This window comes from Orcinus orca, chromosome 4, assembly GCF_937001465.1.
Source record: "Orcinus orca chromosome 4, mOrcOrc1.1, whole genome shotgun sequence".
In the NCBI taxonomy this organism is placed as follows: domain Eukaryota; kingdom Metazoa; phylum Chordata; class Mammalia; order Artiodactyla; family Delphinidae; genus Orcinus; species Orcinus orca.
This window is the reverse complement of record NC_064562.1, coordinates 31,175,543-31,200,532: the sequence shown is the minus strand read 5'-3', so window position 1 is coordinate 31,200,532 and position 24,990 is coordinate 31,175,543. Positions and strand designations below refer to the sequence as shown.

Sequence of the window (24,990 nt, the reverse complement as noted above, 5' to 3'; positions counted from 1 at the left end):
GCCTGTTTCAACGGTGCTCAAGATTCAGGTCACATTTGTCTGTTCTTATTCAGAAACTTCATTTTGGCTTTTGTTTCTCCTGTTTTCTCAGAAGGACCATGTCTCATACATTCCATGAATGGAGACTTGTTAAGGACTTTGGAGGGTCCTGAAAACTGCCTGAAACCAAAACTCATGCAGGCTTCCAGAGAGGGTCACTGTGTCATATTCTATGAAAATGGCTTCTTCTGTACATTCAGTGTGAATGGAAAACTCCAGGCCACCGTGGAAACAGATGATAACATAAGGGTAAGTATACCTTACAGACTTTTCAGCATTCTATGTTTTTACCTCAAAGTGTAAAGGTGAGTGAGGAGGGAGAGGGTTCTCAATTCAGTAAATGGCTTTCTTCTCTCTCCCATTCCGTGAGTTTTCTCCAGTGCATTTTGACCACCTCTGCCACGAAGGCTGCATATAGAGAAGCTCACACTCTGCTTTTATTTTTCCCTCCCTTCATTTAAACCAAGTACACGTTAGAGGATTTTCCTTTCCTCTTTTCTTTACGATAATAATGTTGATAATCTGTCACTTCGAGTTGCGATTATTTTGTCAGCTACACTAATAAATCTGTAAAGTAATTTGAAATCCCTTGCTGGCTAAAACAATTTCTGTGGTACTTCAGTTAGTACCAAAGGCTCTGGGAAGTTCCTCAAGGCAGCAGTCGGAGGCTTTCTGCAGACTGTTTGTACACACATGCTTTTCCTCTCTGCCCTATGGCCGTTGTTTTTTTCCCTCTGTAATATTTCCCACTGGATTTTAGGCTTAAACAATCCATCGCCTTTTCCCCAGCACGCCTGCACTTTATCATACTAACTTGTAAGTGGCAACTGTGTGATTAAAGTGAGCTTGCCTAAAATGAGCACTGCCCGTGCCCGGCTCCAGAGACCCACACTTCCACAGCTAACTGCCTTGGGAAGGGTGGAAGGAAATCACAGGCTTGGACTAAGAGACATCACAGAACAAAAATCTCCACCTCCATCCTGCAGTCTGAGCCTGTATAAGGAAAGGAGACCATGGAAACAAATTAGTCATTAGCTCAGACCAGAAATGAAGTTTCTTTGAAAGAGCAACAAGAACCCTGCAGGCAGGTGGCCTGGGGAACCTCTGCACTAATCAAGGCCTCCCACCTGTTTTTATTTAGATGCCAGATTGTGCAGTGGCATTTGGTTAACGTATCAGAGCACATCAGCTAGGCAATGTTTAGATGTCTTAATGAATAACTTAAATTTAAGTGGGCAGCCTGTACAGAGCAGCAAAGTTATGTTATCCTAAACAAAGGATCACCCCCCATTTCACCCATAGGAACTCATTTAGTTTGTTTTCCTGGGGAAGCTGTGTCTTAGGATATGATTGTCGCCAGCAGACTGCTGTGGCCTGCTGGTACCTCCTGGAAACTGGTGCAGCTACGGTGTTGTCCGAGCACTCAGGAGTCCAGGGGCTGAGATTCACACGTCCCCAGGGCCCTCCTAAAATCTCTAGTCTCAACCCAACCTGGATTGAGACTGGAGGAGGCGTATGAGAATTGAGAACTACGTGAATGCTGGTTTGGGTGGGAGATAGGGTGCTATTCAGGAAATGCTACCCTGGCTGTTATTCTCAGGGAAATTTGACAAGTCCCTCATGAGAAAGGCCAACAAAATATTTTTTAACCTTGGCAGGCACCTGGTTTAATAAAATGTTTTAGGTGCTGATACATGTATAGTCCTAAAAGTCCAGGTTTTATTTATTTCAACACAGAGCTAGGAGTAGGGATTCTTTAGGACAAAGAGTTAAAGATTAATGGTTTTAATTTATGTTTTAATATAGCACTTATCCAGTAAAAAGCCTCAAGTATAAAACTCAAGTGAACCACAACCGTAAGGTTAATGGATTTTCATCAGCTGAATTTTATAAGTGTAGCAAATAATTATTTGTTGTAGTCTTCATTTCATTTCCCAGATAAGCCCCTAGAGATTGACGTTTGTGAAATGAATGGGGGAAAAGGATATTGGTTTTCACTTATATTGAAAAATCTTACTATGGGTATTTGGTTAAACTTTAGAGAATGCTTCTTGAATGAAAGTGTCTTCCACCCACAGGTTTTGATTTCTTAGGTGTATTTTTGTGTTCTTGCGAATAAGCTGTATTTAAGAGACCTCTGAAAGTTCGCATTTACTTGAATGTGAATTGAATGGCTATGAAACATTTCTATAATTAAAAAAAAAATTTTTGTCAAAGGGTAAAGACTTAAGGCAACTATGCTAAAACTCTGAGTACAGAACAGTATAAATATATTTTTCAGAAGGTAGATAGTTTCTTTCTGGCCTACTAGCACAATCTGGATTCCCACATTCACTGTATCCAGGTGGACAGAAGATTACAGGTATTTGCAATAACTTTTAGAACTCCCAATGTCACCCAGCTAAAGAAAGGAAATGTGTATGTTAATAAACCGGGAAAAGAAGGTTTGGAGGGAAGGGGGCAGGAGGAGAGGAAGGGGCAGTAGGATCTGCTCCTCAAGTAAGGAGGGACCTTTTATATCAGGAGCTGGCATACTTTCTCTGTTAAAAAAAAAAAAAAAAAGTAGCCAGAAATGAATGGATGTGCCTTTGTTCCAATAATGCTTACTTATGAGCACTGAAATTTGGAATTCATATAATTTTCACGTGTCATGAAATATTCTTTTGATTCTTTTTTTCAACCATGAAAAAAATGTAAAAAATCATAAAAAAAAAAAAAAAAAAGAAAGTGGCCTGCCCTTGGTAGGTTTGACAGGACTGAAGAGCAAATTACGTGTCTGTCCTTTGAGTTCAGCACTGGCAGGAAGCAGTCAGTCCTGGGGCAAGAAGAAAATGCTTAAACTGGGTTTAATCACCCTGGGAGTCACGGTTCCCTACCAAGTTGTCTTCCCAGCTGCTGGAAACTTCCAGCAGGCCTAGTGAAGGTGCTCAAGCTGTAGGTGGTCTCCTGTGGGGCTGAGCCCCACAGGCAGCAGTGTTTTATCAGGGATATGAGGTCAGCTAGCACTGTCTGCCCAGCCTCGGTACAAAACAGGCTTAGCATGACCACAGTGCAATGGAGAGATGCCAGGAAGCGCTTCGTTTTACAGTACTGGTCCCCGTCCACAACACGGACCATTTAACTAGTAGTCATAGAATTGGAAGAGTTTGCCACCTCATCCTTAAAAAGCAAAAATTAAAAACAAAAAAACTCAAAAACTCCAGCACTGCCTAACTTTGCCCATTTGACTTTTGAAAAATAGCAAAAGTCTTCTATGACTCATGATTTCCTGAAAACTCCTCAGGAACACATACACACTCTGTCCCTTTGTGGCTCCAGTAGCCAGCTGGGATCACGTCGAATTAATCAGAGATGCGGTGAGGGCCCAAGTTTTCCGAGAGCCGTGTCTCTACTGAATGTTGCTGTGTCTCACAGGCTATCCAGCTGAGCCGGGATGGGCAGTACCTGCTCACCGGAGGAGACAATGGTGTGGTCATGGTCTGGCAGGTGTCTGACCTCAAGCAGCTCTTCGCCTATCCAGGCTGTGATGCCGGGATCCGGGCCATGGCACTGTCTTACGACCAGAGGTAACACTGGAATAGTGGTCTATACTGGTGGCATTAAAAACTGGCAAGGGAATGTATGTAGTAACTGGGCTGATGGCTGGGCTGGGCTGTGAGGGTCACCTGTTCAATCAAAAATGCTGATGGATATTGGGGTTTCCAAGGTACTTTTTAAAAAGCATGATTTTGTTTGATGGCATTGCCAATCTTGGACAAAGGCTGAATTCTCTAAGAATAGACAGGATTTAAGTAACAGAGGCTCCAATTATATTGCTGTAAAGCGTTTTATGTTAAAGTACCTTTTTTCTTAAACAAAATTTCACGTGAAATGCCTGTATGTCTGTCCATAATGATTCCATTGAGAAATCTGGCTTATTTACTAAAACCTCCATTTTAGGGAGATAATCTTTACCTGGCATCTTATTTCTTTTTAATATACAGTCTTTCATTTTAGTTCTTAACTTCTTTTACTGTGATAACATACACATAAAATTTACCATTTAAACCTTTTTTGGGGGGGTGCATAATTCAGTAGTATTAAGTATATTCACATTGTTGTACAACTATTACCGCTATTCATTTCCAGAACTTTTTCATCATTCCATCTCATAGTGTCCTTTGATGTGCAAAAAGCCTTTAATTTTGATGAAGTCTCATTTATTTTTTTCTGCTGTTGCCTGTGCTTTCGGTGTTATATCCAAGAAATCACTGCAAAATTCAGTGTCATGAAGTGCTTCCTCTATATTTTCTCCTAAGAATTTTATAGTTTTAACTCATATTTAGTTTTTGATCCATTTTGAATTAATGTTTGTTTATATATGATGGTCATAAGGGTCCAACTTCATTCTTTTGCATGTGGATATCAGTTTTCTCAGCACTATTTGTTGAAAAAGACTGTTCCTATATATGAGAGATTATTTCTGGATTGTCTGTTTTATTCTGTTGGTCTGTATGTCTCTCTCTAAGCCAGTACCACACTGTTTTGATTACTGTAGCTTTACAGTAAGTTTAGAAATCAGGAAGTATGAGACATCCAATTTTGTTGTTCTTTTTTGAGATTGTTTTGGCTATTCAGGCTCCCTTGAGATTCCATGTGAATTTTAAGATTTTTTTTTCCTATTTTTGCAAAAAACATTGAGATTCTGATAAGAATTAGGTTGAATCTGTAGACAGCTTTGGCTAATATTGTCGTCTTAACAATATTAAGTGTTCCGATCCATGAACACAGGATATCTTTCCATTTATTTATGTTGTCTTTAATTTCTTTCAGCAATATTTTCTGGTTTTCAATATACAGGCCTTTTGCCCCCTTGGTTAAATTTATTCCTTGAGCATTTTATTTTTTTGTTGTCATTGTTGTTGCTGTGATGGAATTGTTCACTGCTTGTATGTAGAAACACAACTTATTTTTTGTATTGTTGATTTTGTATCCTGCAACTTTGCTAATATAAGTTCATCAGTTCTAACAGTTTTTTTGTGTGTGGAATCTTTAGGATTTGCTACATAAAGATCATGTCACTTGCAATAGAGGTAATTTTACTTCTTCCTTTCCAATTTAGATTCCTTTTATTTCTTTTCCTTGCCTAACTGCCCTGGCTAGGACTTTTCGTACTATATTGACTAGAAGTGGTGAAAACAGGTATCCTCGTCTTGTTCCCAGTAAGAGGGGGAAAGCTTTCAGTATTCACCATTGAATGTGATGTTAGCTGGGAATTTTTCATAAATGCCCTTTATATCGTGTTGAGGTACTTTCCGTCTATTCATAGTTTCAGTGTTTTTATCATGAAAGGATGATGAATTTAGTCAAATGCCTTCTCTCATATGGGTTTCTTTTGTTGTTGTTGTTGATGTGATATATTACAATTGATTTTTGAATGTTAAACCATCCTTATATTCCAAGAATAAATCCCACTTGGTCATGGTCTATATAATCTTCTTAATGTGCTACTGAATTTGGTTTGCTAGTATTTGTTAAAGATTTTTGTATCAGTAATCATAAGGGATATGGTCTGTGATTTCTTTTCTTGTAATGTCTGTTTCACTTTGGTGTCAGGGTGTGTTGGCCTCATTGAACGACTTAAGAAATGTTCTCTGTAGTTTTTTATAGGCATTTGAGTTGGTGTTAATCCTTCTTTAAATCTTTGACAGAATTCACCAGTGAAGCTCTCTGGTCCAGGGCTTTTCTTATTGAGAGGTTTTTGATTACTGATTCAGTCTCATTACTAGTTATAAGTCTATTCAGATTTTTTGTTTCTCCATGATGAAATTTTGGAATAATGTGTGTTTCCAAGAATTTTTCCATTTCATCTAGGTTATCCCAATTGTTGGCATACAGATGTTCCTAGTATTCTCTGATAATCCTCTTTTTATTTCTATAAAATTGGTAGCAATGTCTCCACTTTATGATTTTAGTAATTTGAGTCCTTTTTTTTAGTCTAACTAAAAGTTTGTCAATTTTGTTGCCCTTTTCAAAGACGCAACTTTTTTTTTTTCTTTTTGCTGTACGCGGGCCTCTCACCACTGTGGCCTCTCCCGTTGCAGAGCACAGGCTCTGGACGCGCAGGCCCAGTGGCCATGGCTCACTGCGGGATCTTCCCGGACCGGGGCACGAACCTGCGTCCCCAGCATCGGCAGGCGGACTCCCAACCACTGTGCCACCAGGGAAGCCCTAAAGACTCAACTTTTGACTTTGTTGATTTTTCTGTTTTTCTATCCCCTATTTCCATTCTAATCTTTATTGTTTCATTCCTTCTGTTACCTTTGGGTTTAGTTTGCAGCTTTTTCTTGTTCTTTAATGTGTAGAATTAGGTTACTGATTGAGATTTTAAGTATCTGTGTTTACAGCTCTGAATTTCCCTTTTAGCACTGGTTTTGCTGCATCCTGTAAGTTTTGGCTTGTTGTTTTGTATTCGTCTTGGTATTTTCTAATTTCCCTGAGATTTTTTTCTTTGACCCATTGGTCAGTTTCCACAAACTGATGAATTTTCCAGTTTTCCTTCTGTTATTGATGTCTAGTTTAATTCTGTTGTGATTAGAAAAAATACTGTGTGTTATTTCAGTCTTTTTAAAGTGTATTAGGACTTGTGGCCTAATGTATGGTTTATCTTGGAGAATGTTCCGTGTGCATTTGAGAAAAATGTGCATTCTGCTGTTGTTGGGTGAATGTTTGTTTATATATGCGTTACATCCAGTTGGTTTTTAGTATTGTTCAGATCCTCCATTTCTGTATCTTCTTTCTGGTTGTTCTACCCATTATTGAAAGTGGGGTATTGACGTCTCCAACCATTATTGCAGAACTGTTTGTTTTTCTCTTCAATCCTGTCAGCGTTGGTTCCATATATCTTGGGGGGTGCTGATTGGTTCATATAGGTTTGTAACTGCTATATACTCTTGATGAATTGACCCTTTTATCATTGCTATATAGTGTCCTTGTCTCTTGTAACATTTTGACTTAAAACTTATTTTATCTGATATTAGTATAGCCACCTCAGCTTTCTTCTCATTATTATTTGCATGGAATATCTTTGTGTGTGTGTGTGTGTGTTACGCGGGCCTCTCACTGCTGTGGCCTCTCCCGTTGCGGAGCACAGGCTCCAGACGCACAGGCTCAGCAGCCATGGCTCACAGGCCCAGCCGCTCCGCGGCATGTGGGATCTTCCCGGAACAGGGCACGAACCCGTGTCCCCTGCATCGGCAGGCGGACTCTCAACCACTGCGCCACCAGGGAAGCCCTGCATGGAATATCTTTTTCCATCCTTTCACTTTCAACCTGTTTAGATCACAGTGAGTCTCTGGTAGACAGCACATGTTTGATCATGTTTTTAATTCATTTTGCCAGTCTCTCTGCCTTTTGATTGGAGAGTTTAATCACCTTACACGTAAAGTAATTACTGATAGGGAAAGACTTGCTTTTGCCATTTTACTGTTTGCTTTCTACATGTCTCAGTGCTTTTTTGTCCCTCATATCCTCATTACTGCCTTCTTCTGTGTTTAGCTGATTTTCTTGTTGTGACACATTTTCGTTCCTAACTTTGATATGAGGTACTACTAAGGATACTAAGTATGACATCAAAGGACTCTCCTAACCAAACCATACAGAGAGAGGTCTAAGATAATAAATAGGCTTCTGCCTCCTGGAGAGGCTCCTCTGAACCGCCTGTCTTACTGCTTCATCTCTTTCCCTGCACCACCAGCTCAGGGACAGGGGAAGCAAAGAGCAACTCCTGTCTATAGTGATCATGGCAGTGAGTCGCTGTGTTGGGAGGACAAAGCCCCTCTACCCTTAACACTATGGGACACAGAATATTCTTCTGCAGGGTGGTCAGCACTCTGATTTCTTACTCTTCATTCCTTCTGTATGTGTCACATACCTCTGTCAGTCACTTGATTGTATGCTGCTGCTTCCACCAGCAATTGTCAGTCACTTGATTGTATGCTGCTTCTTCCACCAGCAATTACTTTGAGATTATGATTCTTTATTTTGCTTCCAATACCTAATATAAAAAGTTTACCTGCCCAGCCTCTCCGCCTTAGAAATTATCTAGTCTGTTCAGGTTTTTGTGACTCATCTTGCACAAACTAGCTGTACTTTCAACATAAAGGCAAGCTGTGAATTGGATCCATGTGGAGTGTCAGAGGTGGGACTCTGAGCTTACTCAGGACTGCATTTTAGTCATCAAGAAAACATACCGTAAATCTCACAAATTGTAGGTCTGGCTGCCATCTTCTGTATTTACCTTGTGGATTTGGGGAGGGCAGTTCTTTCTTTAGTAACAAAGCCTAGGTTTGTAAACCCCTCCTTCTCTCTCTGCTTCTCCCAGGTGCATCATTTCTGGCATGGCCTCAGGAAGCATTGTTCTGTTCTACAATGACTTTAACCGGTGGCATCATGAATACCAAACCCGCTACTGATTGATAGTGACAGCTGGGCTTCAGCCTTGCCCCCCAGCCTGGGCACAGGAAGCGCCCTCAGCATCTTTCTCTTAGAAACAGCAATCACATCTGAATGTAACTTAAATTTGCTCTAAGAAGCAAAATATTTTTTAAAGTTAATTGCTATTTTTGTAGACTTTGCTTGACTTTTTTGGGGGGAATAGCAAAGCAGAAAACTGGCTGCTGGGTTCTGTAGTTTAAAAAAAAAATCTATATTTTTAGTCATAATGAGAAGTCTATTTTCACCAATTATGGAAATAATAAGTATACAGTGGAGCAAGTAAACCCACTTATGCTAGTTATATTATGGAAAAACACTTCCTGTTTATCTGTAATCTTGAGAAATGTATGATTTTAACAATAAGGAATGGGTTATAATACTGGGATGAGGGAATTTTATTTACGCTGTACTTTGGGTCCTGTATTTTTCCAAACAAACAACTGTGCTTCTTCAGCACTGAAATTTCTGGGATTTAAATAGCAATGTTTAAATTACAGTAAATGTAATTTAAAACATCTCAGTGAATTATTTCTATCAATATTATTCTTCGAGCATGTTTTAGGCCTAGAAAATTATGGTTCGGGGGAGGGTATTTTATTTTATTGTGTGGTTATCATAAAGGATCTAATGTTGTTATCGCAAGTGTGAAATATTTACAATGTTTTCCTGATCTGTCCTCTTCTTAGCACACCCAAGTGAAATGATGATGGAAATGCTCTTGGGCTCACAACCTCTGTTTTTCTTTTAAAGTAAATGCAAGTACCAGAGCTCACTCCCCGAGGGCTGAACTGTGCTCACGCACTGAGGCAGAGCCGTTGTCGGGGCTCCCCCCACCTCCCCACCCCAACCCCGGGCCGAGGAACAGAGGCTACTGGGTGCTGTGTGAAGCAACCCTCGTTTTACCTTCTGTTTGTTGTTAAACAATCTTCATCTTCCTTTTGATTAGCAATTTGTACTACAAAAATGTCATTTTGGTGTTGTAGAATTCTACTTTTCTAGCAGATTGCTGTGTGGAATTCTGTGAAAAATATTTGAGAAAAGGTCTGTATTGCATAAATAAATTCTTTGTAAGTTGTGAACTCTGCATTGAAACTGACATTCCATCTCTATTACTCTTGCAACTTACTTACCTAAAAGGGGTCGCCTCCTTTCTCCTACACATTCAGCTCTTCTCTAAAAGCAAAGATTTTAGGAATGGAACAACGCAGTTGTTTGTTTGCCAGAAAAATTAAATAAAATGGTATTTGTTTTGTTGGTAATAATCTTTTTCACTCCTCCTTTTGAAACAATGATGATAATATAGTTACTGCAAGCAAAATGTCAAACCCTGGTTCAGTCATAGTTTTTGAACAATAACCAATAGGTGAGCAATTCTCTTGAATGAAAACAGGAAAATGGGCATTACGGAAATGAGAACATGAGACCTTTATCTAACAAACAAACGACCAAAGGAACTTTATACGCTGTTCTGTCTAAAATCCACTGTTGTTTTATAACCCATTAACAAAACAATAGATGGTAAAATGTGGGAGAGGGGAAGTACATCTTAGAGTCAAAGACATACCCAAGTTACTGGTACATGAATATCCTCACTGGTACTAACCTGTGATATCACACTTCGGGAACTTTGGGGAAAGTGGTAGAAGAAAACTAGGAATATCTAAGTCATATGCCAGGCATATGCTACTTCAACTACCTATTTCAGCAAGCCTGAAGCAAAGTTCATGAAGCAGCTTCCTCTTGGAGCCCAAGAAGAAAATCGGTGCCTCTACCACCTTTATTGTTTACAACTGTGGAAAACCCACTGAAACTTAATACCTTACAACTGGCATCAACACACAACTACAGCCAGCCCCCCACATCCGTGGCTTCCACCAACCATGGACGTAGAACCTGCGGCTGCCGAGGGCTGACTGTACCTACTCATAAAACGAATCCCGCTGGCATCAACACAGGACTTCTTAGGGGTAGACTCTGTTTAGTACCGTATATGTTAGGGTTTACTCAACATTCACTTATTTTATCCAATTTTCACTCCTTTAAAAAAAAAACTACTTCGAATAAATATAAACTGATTAGGGAAAAAAGTCAAAACTGAGGTGGCTTGGGGTGAAACGGGATGACCTACAACAGCCAGGAACCACGGCGGCACATTCAGTAGGTGGTGCGGCCAAGAGTGCAGAGTGTTAAAATGCACTGCCTCGGGAAAGTAAGGTTTCCCTCACCGATGGTGTGGATTCTGACGGAAACATCATCAGTCAAGTCCGTGAGGCTCTAATTTAAGAAATACCACTGGATCTCTAGGAGAAAGCATATGAGGGCTTAGAGCAGAGAGAACATGAAAACCTGAGAGGCACACGGATGCGAACTGGTGGACAGTCCACTCAGGAGAAGTTTGTTCCCAAAGTGGACCAAACAGCCACAAATAAATGTTCCAATAAATGAATCCAATGAAAAGGAACAATTCTGCCTTGAGATAACCCCACACTTCAGTTCTGCTTGTCAGCATGTGGGACGGTCCCCTGCCTGGGACCCACGGAAGCCGAGTGTAGCACATGAGGTCGGTAGCTTACCACCAGGCTGCCCATTCCCATTCAGCTCCGAGAGCAGAGCCCAGCCAGGGGCCTGACCTCACATCTGGGGCCGTGTGTCCTCCCACCTCGCTGTCAGAGGGGCAGAGAGAGATGGCAGAGGTCACGTGGGTCAAGTTGGCAGACAGCCAGGGGATCTGGACGTAGCCAGACCACACGTCCGCTTTGCACCTTTTTCTGCAAATATAACTGAATTTAAATGGCACATGACAGTTTAGATCCACCAAGATAGGACTTTCACGGGAGAGATTTTCACTAGGGATCTTTGATACATTTTTACCAGACACGATTTCAGGAGCTCTGACCTGGTTTGGTTCTCCTTCCTGCAGCAGCCCCCACCCCCTCTCCATCACTGCTGAAGAGCCCAGCAGCCCCGGGACAGATTCCTTCCACATCAGGAAGCAGAAATGTCTTTAAACAGTTGGAAGGATCCCACACTGAGCTTGACGGAGCAGCTTTGCCACTTTCCGGCGAGCGTTGGATGATGGAGGAGCAGCCAGCCCAGCCCCACAGCCTCACATCATCACGTGACATCACATGAGGCCAGAGCATGTTCACAAACACAGAGAGGAGGAGGACGTGAATCTGAAAGTCTGCATAAACCATGCGTATCCGCAAATACGCCCGTGCCTCCACTTGGCTATTTCTGCCCCACCACAGACGGAGGAAAGTGTTTTCCACTTCAACTAGGAGAGCAGTCAGCCTTGCTACCTCCCTTTTCTGTAGCATAAAGTGTAATGATGTTAATTCTATAGGCATCTCAAGTTATCACTGCAGGGAAAAGCAAGGAAGCTGGGAAGGCAAAGACCATATAAAGTAGCAGATCAAAAAAGTAAAATTAAAAAAAAATTTTTAATTCTACCTCTTCTGTTTTCTCTCAGGTGAGTGGGAGAAACATCTTTTGGATCTTTCTTTTCAATAGATATGAGAAGTAGAGTCCGTGATGCATTTCCTGGGTCCCCCAAATCACATGATCACCATATAAAAGCCCAAGGCTACGATGAATGACACTGACACATCACTCCCTGCCCTGCCTCTCTGAGCCAGAAATGCAGATTGCTCAAACCAGAGGGCCTCACATCGTTCCTTCTAGAGAACAGGGTGGTCTGACCTGCAGGCAAGGGAAGCAGGTGACCTACAAATGTTCCTCTGAATTCCACGGCAGTCACGTGCCAGAAACATGCAGTGAATCATTTTCCTGTCTCAAGTTCAGGAATATTTTACCTTGCCAAAACCAAGATTCTGGGGGAGCCTGGCAGAAGCAGCTGGCTGTGCTGCAGCTTCAGACTTGGATCAGCTGAGAGACACTCCCCAGGCTTGACCTTAGTGCCAGCACAGGCAGGTGCCCAGCCTCACGCCATCAGACTCGGGCTGAAACCCTCCTGACCGCCAAAGGCCATGCTGCCAGCCCTGCCCCAAATGAAGGAGGCTCCTGTGTGAGGAGTATGGCACGAGCAGGTCAGTCTCTGGACCAAATACCTTTTTCTTCCGCTCAGCTGCTCAGTGATGGTAACACACCCCCCACTGAGTTCAAGGCTGCGGGTTTTATCATAAGATAGCCCCTTAAAATCCATTGGCCAAGACTAACCAAAGTTGCACACATCCGCCTCCCTCAGAGAGACTACTGCCTTCCTTCATCTAACAGGACTCACACACCCCTGCCCTGGGAACTTCTTAGCCGCCTCGATTTTCTACCACTTTGTCAGGTGTCTTCCCCAGCCCATCCCACCTCCACCTTAGGACACGGACGCTACCCCTAAAGCATCCCTGACCACCTGGAGGGGCACAGCAGCTCCCAGGACACCTGCCCCGGGGCCGGGAGAGGCATGTCCAGGCTCCGTCAGCTCGAGACCCATCTGAGTTTCCTCATTTGCTGAACAGGGATGTTAGCTGTTCTCTCAGGGCTGTGGTGTGGCTCAAACAAGACAGTGTGAGATAACTCTGTACAGACGATGAGCTTTTGTTATTATTTAGCACCTAGGCATTTCCCAGAACTACACAATCGCTCCTTTAGAAAGCAGTGAATTGTGTCACCGGGCTGCTCCTGCGACGCTGCGTTCACACCTGACCCTCATGCCTCCTACCCACTGACCTCGGGCCGCCACCCAGAGCGCCCAAAAGAAGTCTGCAGCCCCTGCCACAGAGCAGTTCACTGTGAAGCCACACATCAGGCGGAGGTGCCTCTGGGTTTTCCTAAGCAACACCTGACCGCTTCTCCACCAGTCCTTGGCTCCCAGGGCCTTAAACCCCTCGCCACCCTGGCTGCCTTCTTTCAGGCGATGGTTGCCTCATCTGCACCACACTCCCCGAGGCCCCAGCGCAGAGCCGTACCTGGGAGGTTCGACTCACGCTGCCCACGATCTGCACGGACTTTTCAGGATGCAGCTTAAGGTTATTCTAACGTTTAAGCAGTTCTGTTGGCACCTAATGACGTGATGCTCTTTGCACTTCTCCCCTCCCAGATCTTTCCCGTGAAGCAGTGAATGCCAAGGCCTTGGCCACTGAATCACAGGACTTCGCGCTTTGATTTCACATCTCAGGTTTGGATCAGTGCTCTAACCTGCTGAGATCGTCTTAAATCAGTCCATCCCATTTAAAACAGTGGATAAGGGTTCCTTCTGCATTGTCATACACATCATATGCAAAACTAAACAAAACAAGGAAACTGAGTGCTGTGGCCTTTCTTTAGAGCTGCACTGTCCAGCTTGGCAGGCGGAGCAACACGAGGCTACTAAACGCTTGAAATGTGCCTGGTCCAACCTGAGATGTACCATACATGTCAATACACACCAGGTTTCAAAGACTTAGGACAAAGAAATAAGGTAAAGTATCCCAATGATTTTTTTTTACATTGATCACATGTTGAAATAATACTTTAAAGGGATGTATTTAGATATAGTGGGTTAAATAAACTATACTATAATTTCACCTGTTCCTTTTTAGATTTTTTTAATATGGTACCAGAAAATGTTAAATTATGTGGCTTACATTGTATTTCCACGGGATGGCAAACTGCCCTGAAAGTCCTCCTCCAAGACAGCATCACTACCCAGCACTCTTCCTTCAATATGGTTTATCTGTTCTGAACCGTCCCCCATCTCCTGATTCACGTTTCACAATCTTATTCATGCAGATATTCTGGGGGAGTTACGCCAAATGCTTCCATCTGTATATTCCATGTACTTTCACGTCACGGCAACCTTTTTGAAGAAAGAGAGACAGACTCCCGCTGACTCTTGGCTGGGCCCAGCAGGCAGCCCGCGATGGCTTCGGCAGGTCACGGCTTCCCTTGCTCTATTCAAAGGTCAACTTCTGTAGACATGGCTCCCCTGCTGGAATAAGGGGATGAACATAAACCAAGCACATGCCTCTCTCTCAGTGCGGGAGCGGAGGAACCCAGCAATAAAGGACCTCTATTTAATTTGGATCCTGAGACCAGAATAAGAGCTCAATAACGTTTGCTGAATGTGTGGGTGAATGAACAATTTGCTGTGGTGTCGGAGCCTTTAGTTAGGATCTTCCTCTAGATGACCACTCATGTCCAGGCCTTGATTTACCCTGGACAACAGGCTGCCTTCAAAAGAGCCCAGGTTTGATGTCCATGGAATCTGAAACCACATCATGGCTCTGTCTCCTGCCAGTTCTATGACCCGGGTTATGTCACCTGACTTCTGGGCTTGTTCCTTTACCACCGCTTAACACTCTAGGTGTTTGTGGGATTCATTACTAAAGAACTGCTTGGCCACTGCTAGGCCACGGTGCCACACCCAGCTCAGCCTACTCCTGTCTCCAGGCCACCCAAGGGTGCCACAGAACGTGGGAGCATGTGCGGGACAGAAGGTGCTCCAGCTCCTGTCGCCAGTGACTGGCACTGCCCTGGCCATATGTTTTCTTAAGTCTTAAGCAAACGTCTTTGAACCTTGCAGTTTGAGAGATGGGGTCGAGTTTCAGGCTCCCATCAGTACACTAAAGGCCTCGCTCCGTCATTCTTCCATTTTCATTTTCACTATCCTCATTTTTCTCCTCTTTCTTTGACATTAGCTCTTCACTGCCATTAACAAACATTTTTCTATTGGAAGCTATGAAAAAGCTTGCTCTTTAACCAGTGAGAAGAGCGACAGGCAGAATGTTCTGGACCTGCCCATCACTACCCTCTCTTGAAGCCTGCACCCACTGGAGCTGTGTGTCCAGGAAGCCCATCTGCATCCTGTCACCTGCCTCTGGATTGGATCACAGGTCAGCACCAGCCCAGAGAGAAATCATCACACAGCAATGTGAACGAAGAGAACCAGAGCTGAAAGATACGGTTTCAAGCCGTGGAGCTGTACAGCCTTGCGAAGCTGGGGACAGAAGCAGTTGCAGGCTAAGCCAGAGCCCAGGCAAGCAGACGTTATGAGGGAACAGAAACCAAGAGCCAAAACGCAATGAAAGAAGCAGAGACAGGAGACGGCACAGTCTCTGAGACAGACACAGACGGACGAGAACAGCTCCCCATTTCCTATAAAGCCTGACCTTCCTGTCTCTGGTTCTGTCGAAGTCCTCTGTTGTACACTAATAATCTCTATTCGTTTTTGAGCTTTTGTGAGTTTCTGCACCTGTAATCAAACACACTTCCAGGTGCACCTCCGTGTGTTCTTCCCAAGCACCTCTCTTCCCCGTTGCGACCCCGAGACAAAAACAAACACCGGCACCAGCCAGAACCTGGGCCGGGGAGGTGTTGCTTTGACCACACACTCTTTGCAAAACCACCACGCAGGAACCTCTACCCACCCTGACGGCTATTTCTCAAGAAGGAAAAGTTTATTGGATACACTTGTAGGCGGCAAAAGTCTAACAATGAGAATGAACTACAGGCCCACCCGTTTAGAAGATGAGCAGGGAAAACAAATTCACTGATTATATACAATCATTAAAAAGAGCAGGGTGGTGGGAAAAAGGAAAAACTGCCAGCAGCCTTCCAGAAGGTTAGTAACAGAGGATGTCTGCAGGCACCTTCCCGCCCAGTCCCGACTGTGCCCCGCGCTTCCTGGGGGTTGTTGCCGCCGCTGCAGATGAAAAGCAGATGGAGGAGGGAGGCTCCGGCGGCTCCTGGGGTCGCTGGTTGGTCCTGCTCTGCCCGCAGCCGGACCTGGAGAAGGAAGCGCCCCGGCGACGCGGCGTGCACCACGCCTCTCATTAAAAAGCCCCAAGGACAAGGTCGTCAGCATTTTCTAATACGGTCGTGGGAAGAGTCAGGGAAACACAACTTCGAGGGAAGAAACGGCCTTCCCTGCGGTCTGCGCGCAAGTCCAGAGCCAGTGTCGTCCTAGACGAGCCCCCGAGGCTGGGCGGAGTACCGGGACCAGCGTGTCCGCTCGGGCTCCGAGCCTTGCGCGGGAAGCCAGCCCCCGACCCCCGTCAGCAGAGGAAGGGCACCCACAAAGGGACAGACGCAGTTCTGAGTTGCTTGTAAGAAAAAGGGAGCCCTCCTGAGTTTACTTAAATAAGAGAAAGATCTTGGTGCATCCAAAGTGTTTCTATAAAAATGCGCTCAATGTCAGATAAAAGTTGCACATTCTCCTGGTGACGCCGTCAAATGTCCACTGAACTGAGAAGACAGAATTTAAACGAAGCCACTCCGAGGACCTGTCCCCGAAGGCGACGCGCACAGGCCCCTCCAGGACCCGAGCGGAGCGCGCGGGAAGCGGTGGCCCTGGAGGCGCGCGCTCTCCACCCCGGCGATGCGATGCGCGGTGCGGGCAGCGATGCGGGCGGCGGCGGCAGCCGGTCAGTCGCGGTGGCGGCGCCAGGTCCCCGCCCGCTCGCACTCCGCGGCGGCGGCGGCAGGAGAGCGCGGGGGCGACTCGGGGGACGCAGAGGGCTCCGGGGCAGCGGGCTCCAGGCCGGGCCGGCTGCCGTCCGCGCCGAGCTTGCTGCCGAAGATCTGGCCCTCCTTATCTAGAGCCGTGTTCTGAGAAGAGATCAGGAGACAGTTAGCCCGCCGCCTCGGTCCCGGCACCGCGAGCAGGGCGCGCAGAGCATGCACGGCGGGAACAGTAGAGGAGAAGTAACGCCCGGCTGCCCCCGATGGCAGCCCAAGGGCCAGCCCGTCCCCGGCGCCGCGGCCTCTGCTCCTACTGCCCTGGACGCGGCCTGGGCAGATCCTCCCCGGCTCCGGCTCCCAGCTGCCTGGGTTCGGGGCGCTTCTCCCCACGCCCCTGAGCCCAGAAGAGTCCTGGACAAGAAGCAAACCCCATAAGAATGCGAGGTCCCTGACAGCTAACTCTTCTAAAGGTTCCCCGTCGGGGATTCGAAGAGTACTCACAGGTCATCTATAGTAAGTACCTCCCACCCCTGCATCACACCGGTGCCCCGTAACCTATGGAAGCCCTGGGAATCGATGGTGCTGCATTACCCATCTTTCCATCCTCCATCTCCTCCCTGCTCTTCTCTTCTTTGTGCGGGTGTCTTATCCTGTCACACCCCCAAGGGCTTTAACCTGCTCCCCTGCTCCAGGGGCGCAGAAGTCGTCTTACCTCCTGACCCTAGCCTGGGAGGTTGGCCCTGACCTGCCTTCCTCCTTCTCTGAGTGGGCTTGCGGACTTCTGCTTGGCCAGGCAGGCCCGGCCAGCGGCCCTCGCACTGGGTTTTCCAATCATGGGGAGCTTTCAGTTCTCAGGCACCTTTAGCTACAAGGCACGTGGACCAGAAGTCCTTTTGTGGTCTAACCACCTTGAGGGGGAAATGCATCACTGATTCTTCCAGTACTCTTACTGGAAGGAAAAAAAAAGTCTGGAGAAAATATGAACAATGGGGCTTCCTAGGACAGACTTGGGCGGCTGCCTTTGGGGCACTTGGTGTCAACTGGAAGACAGGTGCTCTCCACAGGCCCTTCCCAGCTCGGGCTGAACGCTCAGGGATTGCCAAGGACAATTTCCGTTACCTGGAGAAGAGGTAACTGTGGACAAGCCAAATCAGAAACTCAGCATCACTCTTTAACAAGCTTCCAAGCTCCCAGTATGAGCAGAGGCCAGGCCACCCCTCAGTGAAAACACTGAAAGCGGGGAGAGGTGGCATTCACTTTTTTCTACCATAAAACTTCCCCTGGGTAGAAGAAAGCAACAGTCCCGCAGTTATTTCTCCTCTTCCCTTCCCGTCAAGAAGACGCATGTGTGCAGCGGAAGGAAGCACTGCTGTGCAGTTAGTACATACCATCGCCTGGGACCTAGTCAGAGGAAAGCAATGCAGGCGGCGTGAGAGGCAAGAGGGGCGAGGAGAGAAGCGGGGACAGAAACTAGACTTACTTTCAACAGAAGCAACACAGTCGAAACAGTTTTGTCTATCTTAAGCCCAAATCCTTCCCAACTTCCCCCCTGAAAGAAGCATAATCCCCGAGTGGGGAAGCACTCTTTTTGAATCCATCCTTTCTCCGGTCAGCTACAAGGCTGCAAAATGCAGCGAGAAGGGGTTTCTTATCATTCCCTTTCCCACCACGAGATGGCCTCTTCTGGGCGAGGTGGTGAGCCCCCTCTGCAGGTGCACGGTCCTTTCTTAAGCATCTAAGGATAAGCCAGAGCAAATGCAAGTGCATTCTGAAACCACAGGCCCGTCTTAAACCAAAATCCTATCCAATAGTGTTCTCCTATCCCAAAGCCTAGCTGACCCTACACTGTCTTACTGCTAAAAATGCATCTTTGGAAATGTATTTGCAGAAAGAGAACAAAAGCCTTCACAAAGGTCCCCATCTTATGCTCTCATTCACAAAAAGGTGCTTTTTCACCTAAGTGAAAAACAGCCTTTAGCAGGAGAACGACTGGAGTTCTCCTCCCGTGCACTCGCCAGCTTTTGGTCTGGGAAGGAAGGCAACGTGGCAAGGCGAGAAGTTTTAAGTAAAGTTTCCAAGGCTGCGTTTGGCTGAAACGGGTGTCAGTAGGTACAGGAGACCTGCACCCATGAGGAGCTGAGAGCTGGATGCTGGTGTCAAAGTCCAAGAGAAGCATGCAGATTTAAGAGGGGTGACAATTAGAGGCGGCTCTGATGAAGCATAGCATGTTGAATACCAGAATTCTGCTCCGGGGTCCCCAGAGTCTCAACGGGGTACAGAGTGAAACTCTGAAGTGTCTCTCAAACTGTCAAATCAAACTGTCAAACAAAATGCAGACAACAGCATCAACTTGACTTTCTTGCACCGTTATTTACCATTCCTACCCTATCATTTTCTCACCAGAGCCTCAGGCTCCAATCCTTTGGGGGGCGTGGGGGGCCAAGGCAGAGAGAACACTAGGGGTGGCAGCGGAGAGCAAGGTTCCGTCTGGGAGCGACACAGCCGTTCCTGAGGGCTCCGCCTCGGAACATTTATGCCCTGTTTCCACTGCTATTTGTATCTGTAGGAAACCACATGAGCCTCACATACCCCAGTTATGAGAACATATAAATACCAGGGAGACTCATTTGTGAATAATGATTTTTAAGAAAACATTTGAAACTGTTCCCAAGGGCAGGACACAAAGACGCACAGTACTGGTGAGGAGAGCGAGGCAGACGACACAGAAGCCTTGCAAGCTGCCCGGACGCAACCACGCCAGGTCCTCGGTTGGGGAAGGATGAGCATGACATCCCTGCGGAGGCCTGCTCACCGCTGCTCTGGGGGACAAGCCAGAATTCACAGGCCAGCTTTTTGGCCATGGAGAACTGGTACCCCCAGAGGCAGGCTCTACTGATTCCCCCGTAGGCAGTGAGCGTGATGACGTCGTCAGCACCTCCCCAGAGTTAACGAGCTGTGGAGTTGTGTACGGAATGCGGGGTTAGATGGAACCCTACCAACATGCCCAAGATGACACTGAACACACACGGGAACACACAACTTTCACAATCACCGCTGGAATCACAATAAAGCATTGTTCATTCACACAAACATCCGGTTAAAGCTCAGGAGTTTGAAATTTAACAGTTGAAATCCATCAGCAAATGGAAAAATGCCATTTGTAAACCGTGAGATGTAGTTTCTGTCTGAGAGAACCTAAACGTCCTTAACCAGAACAGAGCCTATACTGGGCCAAAAGGCAGAAGGGCTGATCATTCCAGAACCTTGGTGGGCCACAGGCCTTGGGCCATCCATTCCCATCTGGGCCGTGAGTTGACGGGTGACCCAGGGAATGAGGGGGGAGCTGCCGTAAGCCCTGGGCGCATTTTTAAATTTTAAATTTTTTAAATTTTAAATGTTTGTAAATTTCCCCAGAAGCTGCCTAACAACGCAGCCGGAGGCAGGGCGGTGACCCCTTACCCCAGCCGGCAGCCTTGCTCTCAAGGGTGAACTGCCTGAGAACTTTCTCATTCTCAGTCAAGATGGTTCTTTGCAAAGGGTTTAAGCTGACACTCTGTGACAACTCTGACTTTCTCAGGCTCTCTGCAGAACACTGCTGAGATGCCAGGAAAACCACAGCTCAAGAGGCCTTCCCGCTCTTTCGGCCCGGAGTCCATCATCACCCCCACTCGCGAGTCCGGCAGCACATCAGCCTGCAAGCCTGGCCTGAGGGCTGGAGCGGGGAGCGCCGCCACCCACCCAGGGGGAGGAGGACGGTGCGGCGGTGCCAGAACGGTGGTGGAGGCTCCAGGAGCAGCCCGCCTCCAGCACTCACGAGGGGGCGGGGCTTCTCTCTGCCTCTGTCTGGACCCGCGTCCTCGCTGGGAAGCTTCCGAGGCTACGGTGCGCCCTGAGAATAAGCAACTGTTTTCCTCCCAGTCGCTAGGACATCGAGCCTTTCCAGAGGATGAGGGCCTGTCCTGAGGTCAGGGTGACGGAGCTGTCCGGCTCCACAGATCCCCGCAGTACTGGGGTGGCCAAGACCCAGCTCAGGCCCCCGCCTCCGGAGAAAGCCAGACTCCCGGCCGCGGCTCCCTGATCCTGTGCGCGGGACGGAGATCACGCCGAGGATCCGTGCTCTACACGCGGCACCGGAGCAGGTGCGGACACGCCTGGGGCCAGTTTCACGGCCCCACTTGGGCGAGGACTTGGGTCTGGACAGCTGGTGGGAGGGTGCGCGCCACACTTCTGGCTCAGTTTTATTTTTTCTGCCTTCTTCTCCCATTTGCTGAACTTACTTTCATGCTGCTTCACTTATTTTAATGCCACTTTTCATCTGCTATGTTTGTGGATTCAGGTAAGCTGCCTTTTTAAAAACATTTTGGAAAAAGGAAGATTTGAAAAAATATGGGGATCACTGTTACTGACTTCTCGTACAATTTTACCAACCCTGAAAAAACTAATACATTTTTTTCATTCTTCTGAACTTTTAAAAAACACAAAACACTGACTTTTTAAAATGGAATTGGCTTAACTCTGGCTGTTTCTTATCCCAAGTTCCAAAGAATCATTCAAAGCTCAAATAATCTACTTCTGAGGCCTTGAGTAGTCAGGGAGTCACTTCCTTTTGCTGTAAGGGCCACCTGGGCTTGGGAACCGCTCTCTAGACGGGAAAGCAGGGATGAGACAGAAGCAACTGCCTGGAGGCCACCAAGCCCAGGAGAAGAGGCTGGGACGCCCCGGCCAGGGGCCCATCAGCCTGGCCTTGCTGGCACCTGTGCAACCTCTGATCCCAGGACCCAAGGCCTGGGAGCCGGCCAAAGGGTGCCCTTCACGTGCCAAGCCATTCCTGAAGTGGAGAGGAACACGACAGCGCCCACGGCCGCGTGAGGGAAGCGCCTGGCGGCTGACTTGATAAGATTCGATGTGTGGCCCGAGCAGTGAGCCAGACGCTGCAGCTGCCCAAGGGCAGAACCACCCGTTCTACTTACCATGATAACGGAGACCCCGGTGGTGGTGCTGTTCTGTTTGGGGAGCGCGTTATTAAAGTGCTGTTTGAGTTTACCTGTTACTTCAGCCTGCATATTATTCTCCTGGGAGGCATCGTCCTACAGGAAAGAATCAAATACACTGCCTTTGATTCTCACGTCTATGTTGTCTCTTCCTCAGCAGTCACACACCAGCCGTCACCACCACCATCTCCTCCTAAATGGGCCCATCTGAGCCACAAGGTCGGGGGAACAATCTAAGTGAAGTAATTAGAAATGATTACCATTATTCACCAGTCCCCTGCCCTCGGAAAGACCCTCTGCCATTCACCTCCCTCCTTAGGTCTGAAGGGGGCCGAGGAGAGGGCAGAGGTCCCAGTGGCACAAGGACATTCTACAGGGTTCTGAGACCCTCCCCCCACAGCACAAATGCCACCTAATTCAGTATAGAGCCCTCCCACGGAAACATCAAAATTCATGAACAGTTTATCATTTTAATCAAGAATGCAGGTAGCTGTTAGTCCTGATCGCTCATTTAAAAAATACGGCATGTCAGCTACTTGGCCCAAGAGCCAAGTCACTTAGCAGGACCCAGAGAGTTTGAACGGAAAGGTTGGGACGTGTGGGACAGTGGGTGGCAGCGGTGCCTGGGGAGCCAAAGTCAGCAAAAGCCCCTGAATTAACGTCACTGTCCCGGAGCCTCCAGGACTGAGGGGGACGCAGCCTCTCCTGCTGTTGCCATTTCGTGGATCGTGTTTACCACGAGCCCAGAGCCACCGCCCAAGCTCAGAGAAATTCCAGGCAACGTCACACATCCTCTGCCTGTCTCTGGCAGGACCGCGTCCCAGCCAGGCCGCCTGCAGCAGGAGTGCTCCTGGGACCACATGCCATGAAAACAGAGACCAGGGTCTGACACAGGCTCATCTCTGGGCAAATCCTAAAAACTCTCAAACCCCAGGATGACAGAAAAAGCTCCTTAGAGAGCATCCTGGCCAAACCCTTCTTCTCACAGATAAGGAAACTGAGGCCCAGGAAGGGACACTGACGTGCCAGGTCACTCACAGAGCGGGATCCTGGTGCCAACCGCTTTCTCCCAGAGAAGTGACTTCATGCTACTTGCTCATTAGAGAAAATAGACATTTAATCCTCCACGGAACTTGGATGCAGAACTTTGCCTGCGCAAAAGCCCTGGCGAGGAAGCACGCTGTTGGCCACAGGACACAGAGATGTTGGTTCCCCGGGGACGTGGGGTACTTACTGATACCCAGGGGTGACTCAGGATCTGTCCCGCAGTGCACCGCGCTTCAACGTTTACCTGAAGCATTTGACTGATTAATTCCTGGAAAGAAATAAAGAAGGTGATAGAGCAGACGACAGGGGGTAATTCCAGCATCAACACAGAAATCTTGAGTTTGCACCAAGTACTTCAAAGAACAGCCAACACAGCTGCTCAGCCGTTTGAATGCAAAAGCTATTATCACCTCCACTGCCCGTGCCTAGGAGGCAATTACGCAGACACAGCTGCCTCGTGTCAGCGGCACTGAGAGAGGAAGAGTTCTCTCCCGAATCTACATTAAACCCAAGATGTTCTCTCCTAAGAGTTCCGGCCATTGTCATCATTCCACAGCGCAGAACTGCAGTGCTGCTCCTTTTGGCAATTCAGCAGGTCTCACAAATCGACCCCTATAGTCTGACGGGTGTCCGTAACACATTTCTTGAATAAATGAGAGAACAAACGTTTAGGGCTTAGAGGAGCACAGGAGGACGGTAGCAGCAAACTGGGACGACAGCCAGTCCAGCTTTCAGAATTTGGTTAAGCATTTCAGAGACCACACTGAGGAAAGAACTTAATGAAGAACCACACATTAAAAGTCAAGACAGGGGCTTCCCTGGTGGCGCAGTGGTTGAGAGTCCGCCTGCCGATGCAGGGGACACGGGTTCGTGCCCCAGTCCGGGAAGATCCCACATGCCGCGGAGCGGCTGGACCCGTGAGCCATGGCTGCTGAGCCTGCGCGTCCGGAGCCTGTGCTCCGCAACGGGAGAGGCCACAACAGTGAGAGGCCCGCGTACCGCAAAAAAAAAGAAAAAAGAAAAAAAAAAGTCAAGACAGACACGGAGCTCAACACCAAGAGCTGCTACAGCCCCACACAATGGGTGAGGACCCTCCACACGACGCAACCCCTAGAAACGGGCCTGGATGGGTACCTTGGCGGAGTCTGTGATGTTGTCCCAGTAGGGGGCCGGAAACTCTAGCTTCCCAGCCAAGATCTGGTCGAAGAGATCTTCCTGGAGATTGTTCTCACTAAGTCAGTGATGGAGAAACAGAGAAAGAGTCAGAGTCACCATACAGTTTTTAACAAAATGCTCATGGGAAGGGTGGGGAAGAGTCCAGTCTCTCTGGCTTGGGCATTTCATAGCTCAGCTGTGGATCTCAACTGCATTTGGGATGACTCTCTCCCTTTTAGACAAAGAACCTAAGAACATTTCCGGCCTGGGAATCACAGAGAAAGAGGGAGGTGTGTGTGTCGGGGGGGGAGAGGTGGGGAGAGATGGGGAGAGATGGGGGGGCGGAGGGGGGGGGAGGGAAAGAGGATGAGGGAGAGGGGGAGAGGGGGAGAGGGGGGAGGGAGAGAGGGGGAAGAGAGGGAGCGGGGAGAGAGAAGAGACAAAGATGCAAGAACTCTGTTCAGTGGGTACAGGGTTTCAACGTGGAAAGACGAAGATGTTCCAGAGATGGACGGTAGTGATGGTTGTACAACACTGTAAATGTACTTAATACCACCTAACCCTTAAAACTATACACTTAAAAATGGTTTAAACGATAAATTTTATGTTACATATATTTTTCCACGATAAAAAAAGACTCAAGAAAAAAATGGCATCCACAAATGATGTAAATTCTCATTTCAGCAAAAAAACAAGCTCAGCACCTGCCCTCAGTCTCTCGTGGTAGTAAGAGGGGAAAAGCAGCACATTTGAGTCAGATCTCCTTGTCCTTCCTCTTTCTACTCTTCCAAGAAAACAGCCAAAGATCAGTGAAGCAGCCAACATATGAAAACATCACAAGGAGTTCAGAATCTGGATAAACATTCGTGACACAATGTGCTCCCCGCTT

General features: G+C 47.0%; 2 protein-coding genes across 17 annotated transcripts in view; one reads left to right on the top strand and one right to left on the bottom strand.

Annotated features, from left to right (window-relative positions):
• The window catches only part of LRBA (LPS responsive beige-like anchor protein), a 728,899-nt gene extending 719,306 nt beyond the window's left edge, over positions 1-9,593 (top strand). For all 4 annotated transcript variants that reach the window (XM_033402948.2, XM_033402953.2, XM_012535502.3 and 1 more), the window contains 3 exons: positions 92-288; positions 3,454-3,605; positions 8,402-9,593. In XM_033402948.2, the coding sequence (XP_033258839.1) occupies positions 92-288; positions 3,454-3,605; positions 8,402-8,492 (440 nt within the window). In that variant the 3' untranslated portion in view covers positions 8,493-9,593. The remainder of the gene's footprint in view (positions 1-91; positions 289-3,453; positions 3,606-8,401) is intronic.
• A 6,289-nt stretch (positions 9,594-15,882) lies between these two features.
• DCLK2 (doublecortin like kinase 2) overlaps positions 15,883-24,990 on the bottom strand; it is a 278,173-nt gene continuing 269,065 nt past the window's right edge. For 5 of the 13 annotated variants that reach the window (XM_049709072.1, XM_033402968.2, XM_033402976.2 and 2 more), the window contains 3 exons: positions 24,081-24,177; positions 23,134-23,214; positions 21,017-21,995 (listed from right to left, as the gene is read on the bottom strand). In XM_049709072.1, coding sequence (XP_049565029.1) covers positions 21,642-21,995; positions 23,134-23,214; positions 24,081-24,177 — 532 coding nt within the window. In that variant the 3' untranslated portion in view covers positions 21,017-21,641. Of the gene's footprint in view, positions 19,227-21,016; positions 22,133-23,133; positions 23,215-24,080; positions 24,178-24,990 lie in introns of those variants that run through there. The other 8 variants (XM_033403000.2, XM_033403010.2, XM_033402985.2 and 5 more) reach the window with 4 other exon arrangements.